We start from the raw sequence: 5,730 nt of genomic DNA, 5'->3' as shown, positions 1-5,730 counted from the left end.
GTGCAGCGAGATAAAGTCGGTGGTTGTTGTTTAAGCATTAACAAAAATCTCCGAGGCTGCGCTGGTTGAAGGGTTCCAAAGGCTGAGCTCCGAGCGGCCGTTCCCACTGGGGTTAGAGACGGGAAAAGAAATGGGCAGCGGGAAAAATATCAAACGGGACCCCGGTCAAAATCTAGGAATGATGGAAAATGGATCAAGGAAGCAAAGAGCAAAAGGAGACATGCAAGGGGAGCAAAACCTAAGGGGTATTTACAGAAGAAATGCTTTAAAAGGAAGCAAACTGAAGATTCCTGCCCGTCCTGTGAGTGCCTCACCGCAGGGAAATATAAACAATAAAAATTAGAAGTTCATGACAAAACAAAAGGTAAATACAGGCTCAATATTTCTGCGCCAAAAAAAAAACCCCAGGAACCACAACCATAGGGAACGAGAAACCCTTTTCATTTTCGGGTGGCTGCTATGAAGTAAACACAAAACTTGGATGCTCTGGGTCAAAAAATAGAGAGAATTCACGTGAAAAGCTTTGAAAGAGCTGGACACAAAGGGCTTGGATCGCTGTTGCAGTTAAGTCTTGCAGGACCACGGGATTTGCAAAGAAATTGCACAATTTAACAGGGATATCGGTGTTTCCATGGGTAAAAAACCAGCCCGGTAATTATGGGGTTGCCAGTTGACAGTAATTCCTGGGAAAATGATGTAACAGCTGTGAGGGAGTTGGATTAACTTTGAGAATTACAGGAGGAGAATGTAATTAATACGAATCAGCGTGGGGCTGTGGAAATCAGATCTTGTCAGGCTGATTTAATTGATGGCACGTTTGAAAAAAACAAAATCAGGTTTGGTGAATATAAATAACAGTGATAAAGGATGAGATGTGACAAATATACACGTTATTTTAGGAGGACTCTGAGAGGAGGTTTTCCTGGGGAATCCGCTGGAATCAAGCTGGGGTTGATGGACACACGGGGTGTGTTGGACTGTTCCTGTTTGCATTTTACCCTTTGCAGGAGCAAAATATTCCCCAAAAAGGGGATTGCACAGTCAGGCCTGGAGGGAGCAGCTGAGAACGGATGTGCCATAACATTTCTCCCCATCTCTGACCTTTAAAAGCAGCTCCTGCGGCCCCCTCCCCTTTCTGTGCGTAACCCATTAACCCTTCCCGGCCCAGCAAAGCGCCAGCACGCCCCTCCGGAGGGCCCCCAGCAGAAATGCCGTGATTTCCATGGCAGGGGCTGCTCGTGTGAGCTCTGCGCTCGGAGCGCAGCTGGGAAGCAGCGCTGGGACAGCCCAGCCGCAGCCCAGCACCTCCTGGCCGAGATCCGACACTGCAGCGAACAGCTCCGAGAGGGTTCTGCGCAGGCAGAGCGCGATCCCTCCTCGCATCCGTGCCTAACACGGTCAGGCCGTGACCACAAACGTGCTGTTCCTCCAGGGTTTGTTCTAAATAAAACCTCCCGGCTCAGAGCAGGGGCACAACTGCTGCCGCTGCAGCTCCTGCTGCTGTCACAGGTCCTGTTTGCTCACTGGGACAGCAGTGACACCACCAGGGCTGGCACGGGCAGGTGGCACCAGTGGCTGAGGACTGGCCCGTCAGCCAGCTTGAGGGAACAAAGCTCTCCCAGAGCCCACGGCTCTGCTTCCAGGAGAGCCTGGACTGGAGGGAAGCAGCCCCTGGGCTCCAGGAAGGCTTTCAGAGCTCAGCAGTTATTTATAGAAGCCGGAGCAGAAGCAGGAGAGCAGCAGGAAAGGGGACACGAGGGGCTGCAGCCGGGCCAGGCATTCCGGCTCCCCCTCGGGCCCCAGGGCTGGTGCCAGGCAGCTCCCGCTGCTCCTTCCACCCTGCACCCTGGAATGGGCTCAGCGTTCCCCTCCATGGGCAGCAGGATGGGCTCAGTGTTCCCCTCCATGGGCAGCAGCCCCAGCACCAGTTTGGGCAGCAGGATGGGCTCAGTGTTCCCCTCTGTGGGCAGCAGCCCTGGCACCAGTTTGGGCAGCAGGATGGGCTCAGCGTTCCCCTCTGTGGGCAGCAGCCCTGGCACCAGTTTGGGCAGCAGGATGGGCTCAGCGTTCCCCTCTGTGGGCACCAGCCCTGGCACCCGTTTGCGGTTGGGCAGCAGGATGGGCTCAGCGTTCCCCTCTGTGGGCAGCAGCCCTGGCACCAGTTTGGGCAGCAGGATGGGCTCAGCGTTCCCCTCTGTGGGCAGCAGCCCTGGCACCAGTTTGGGCAGCAGGATGGGCTCAGTGTTCCCCTCTGTGGGCAGCAGCCCTGGCACCAGTTTGGGCAGCAGGATGGGGCCAGCTCCGCACATCCCCGGGCACAGGGGTGGCTGCGGGTGGCAGCTGGAGGGCAGGGCCAGGCTCCTCATCTGCTTCTCATTCCCGCTGCAGGGAACGCACCGGGAGGCCTGGGGAGGCCAAACTGGGGTTTCGTGGCAGGAGAGGTGTAAATCAGCCTGGCTCTGAAGCCTCCGGGGCTGCTCCTTGGGCTTTTCCCAGGGGTGTCCAGCACCTGGGGCAGGGTGTCAGAGTGGGACACTGCCAGCACCAAATCCTCACTGGGAATACAAAGCCCCTTGTCCCCAGGACAACTCCCCCACACCCACCAGGCACCCAACAGCCTCAGCTGAGCCTGGGGCTGGGACTGGGCAAAAAGGAGCGAGCCAGGGAAGGGAGAGGGAAGGAGGCACGAGGCAGGATCCGGTATCCAAGAAAACGTCTTTATTGTACACGTTGGCTTCTATTGCTTGTATCCCCTCCCCGGTCCCACGTAGTGCAAAAAATTCAGAGAAACAGAGTTCCACATAAATAAAGTCGGATAAGTTACAGAGAAATCAAAGTGACGACGCTCGGACGTGGATCTGGAGCAGGTGCACCCAGCAGGGAGGCCAAGGGAACCTCTGCCCCCCTCAGGGCAGGGGCTCCTGCTGGAGAAACACCCAGAGCCCGGAGCCCCCAGCTCGGGGCCACCCCTCTGCTGGGAATTCACACAAGGAACATCTTGGGTGAGACACCACGGACTAACACTGGCAGGGAAGCCACACAGAGTTGTTCTCCTCCCCTCAGACAGGGTTGCTACGCACAGACAGACAGACACAGACACACGTCCCCTCCGAGCTCTCCTCCTCCTCCTCCTCAGCAGGGGACGTGCAGCACCAGGAGCAATCCCACCCTGGCACCTGCCAGGGCAGATGCTGACACCTCGTGTCCACACAGTGTGGGTCAGGGGGCTCGGGACCCCCAGAAGGTGCTGGGGAATTGTTTTGCCCTTTCCTTCCTCCTCCCTCCGGCACGGGGAAGCAGTGAGCACCTGCATAGTTTGGGCAGCAGAGACGAGAGGCTCCCTGCTCCCCGGGTTTCCATGGATCAGGCTCAGTGGGATATTGCTCAGGACCCAGGCAGGGGGCACAGGAGTCACTCTGGCCCTTCCCTGCTCCTCAGGAGGCAGCACAGCATCACACACGATTTGCAGCGTGACTGCTGAAGGTTCCGGTGGAGGCCGAGGGCTCGTGACACCAAAGTTCTCCTCAGCTGCTGCATTTCTCACTTCCCTCAGGCTTTGCTCCCGAGGCACAGCCCTCCCCTTCACTCCACAGCAGCCCCAGCTGGAGCAGAGGCTGAGCCACTGCTCCAACACCTCATTCCCTGTTTGAAAGCAGCCCTGCTTCCCCCTCAGCAGTTCCTGCACTGCCCCTCCTCGCTGGGCTCCATCTCCCTTCATTCCTGACTCCTCCCGAGCTGCTCAGCACCTCGGGCCAAGCCCAGCACCAGCACCTTCCACCTCTCCGTGGGGCTTTTGGGCTGATCCTCCTCCAAAAGGGACCCTGGAGCCAGGGACACCTTGACCTGAGCCCAGCAGGAGAGGGAAATCCTGATGTTGGCTACAGGAATGGGATGGGAAGGGTTGAGAGCTCGCTCAGGTGGAGGCACACACACAAACCAGAGCAGACTTCACTGGTTTTGGAACAAAGCAGATTCCTCTGACCTTCCTGGGGCAGCCCACAGGGACCAGGAGACAAGTGCAGAGCCTGGACACCCTGCAGGCCAGGGAAATGGGAGAGCTGCTGAGCTGGGACAGGCTGGGGCAGCGAGAAGGGGACAAAAAAAAGATTTAGAGCCTGTTCCAAAAGCCAGAAAGGCCTCCTCAGGCTGAGAAGCTCAGACTGTCCTTGGGGAGAGGCCGGAGGGGGAAGCAGGCCTGATTTTCAGAAGCTGCTGGGAATTCCAGGTGTCCAACACGAGGCACTGTGAGTGGGCTTGTGAAGGATGCCGGCGGGCTTGGAAAACCTGCAGGCACCTGTCCAGGGGAAATGAGACTGCCAAGAAATGGGTCTGAAGTTGGGGGGTCCCTGTCTCACCTCAAACTCTTCTTTCACCCCCCCCAAATAAAAGGAGAAATCTCTCGCTACTTGAAAACAGGCCCGCAAGTACCACACGAGTGAAACCTGAACTCTGTGAGGGAGAACTGAGAAGCAGGGGGGGAAAAGGAGAAAGGAATGAGTTCCAAACAGCTGGGCCATATTTCCAATGCTACATTTGAACACGATTGAGGTACCAGTGGTTGAGTTGTTCCTCTGTAGTGTGGGGAACACCTGATCTGTGCCTCAGCTCACACCTCACACGCAGCACACCCTGAAAACACCACCCCACAGGGGCCCTGGCTCTAGGACAGGCCTTACAGTACTAATTTATCCAACCTTTAGTTCATTAAAGTGGTTGCTTGATTGGCAGGGAACCGCTAATTGGAAACAGTCCCTCCCGTGCTGCTTTTGGCACCTCACACATGCACACACCCCACCCATCCAGAGAGAACACCTTGCAGGGCACAGGAATCATCTCCTCAACAAATGAGAAAAGGAACTGCATCCCTTCTGCTGCCTCGAGAGCAGAGGGGATGGGGAATACCAGGGCAGTGTAAAAAATAAAGGGACATGAAGTCATATTAGCGTCCAAATAAAAAAAGGCAAAAAAAATCAATACCCAAAAAAAGTAACGCCAGGCAATCCTCCTCGTTCCGAAGGCTGGACTGCTCTTTGTCCAAGAACAGACTCCTTCCCACAAACCCAGAATCTGCTTTGCAGAGAGGGGAACAGCAAACAGGCCGGGCCGTTCCCAGGCTGAGGCAGGCCCACGTGCAGTCCCAGTCCTGGAGCCTGGCACAGCGACGGCAGCGATGCCACCAAGGTCCCCACTCAGCTGGCATCTCAGCGGCTCAGGGAGCGCTGCAGGGGCCAGGATGCTGCGGCCAGCTTTGCCTCCGACCCTCCCCACCCCGCAGGGCTGCGCCTGGGCTGGGCTCCTTCCCTTGGTGTGTTTTAAGGCATCGATGAGACACCCTCGAGAGCCGGGGGGCGGCCCCGGAGTCTGTAACAGTGCAGGCTTGGCTGAGTTTGGCTACAGTGACATTCAGAGGAGCGGTGGTTGCACATTCGCCGTGGCCCCCGGGGCCACCCCAGGGCCGGCGGTGCCCGGTGGCACGGCTGGAGCACGGCAATCCCAGAAGCAGCGATGGTTCGGGTTCCCCTGCCCAAAGGAGCCTTCAGGGGTGCTGGGATGAGTCTGGCCGGAGGGAGAACCCCCTCCACTCGTCCTCCAGGGAAGGGCCAGCCCTGGAAGCACATCTGCAGCTGCTGCAGGTGGCCCTGGTGACGCCGTGGGTGCCCCCAGAGCGGGGAGAGCCCCCCAGGAGGGCCGGGCTGGGGTTCCTGCTCCCCGCTCACAGCGACGCCGGCC

The 5,730-nt window shown here is 57.7% G+C and overlaps 1 protein-coding gene across 1 annotated transcript in view; it reads right to left on the bottom strand.

The window, feature by feature from the left end:
• The window catches only part of PLEKHN1 (pleckstrin homology domain containing N1), a 20,427-nt gene extending 18,118 nt beyond the window's left edge, over positions 1-2,309 (bottom strand). The window contains exon 1 of the mRNA XM_017743970.1: positions 1,844-2,309. Coding sequence (XP_017599459.1) covers positions 1,844-2,309 — 466 coding nt within the window. The remainder of the gene's footprint in view (positions 1-1,843) is intronic.
• Between the last annotated feature and the right edge of the window lie 3,421 nt (positions 2,310-5,730).

This window comes from Corvus brachyrhynchos, unplaced genomic scaffold (assembly GCF_000691975.1).
Source record: "Corvus brachyrhynchos isolate BGI_N302 unplaced genomic scaffold, ASM69197v1 scaffold68, whole genome shotgun sequence".
Classification (NCBI taxonomy): domain Eukaryota; kingdom Metazoa; phylum Chordata; class Aves; order Passeriformes; family Corvidae; genus Corvus; species Corvus brachyrhynchos.
This window is presented reverse-complemented; position numbering and strand designations above follow the sequence as displayed.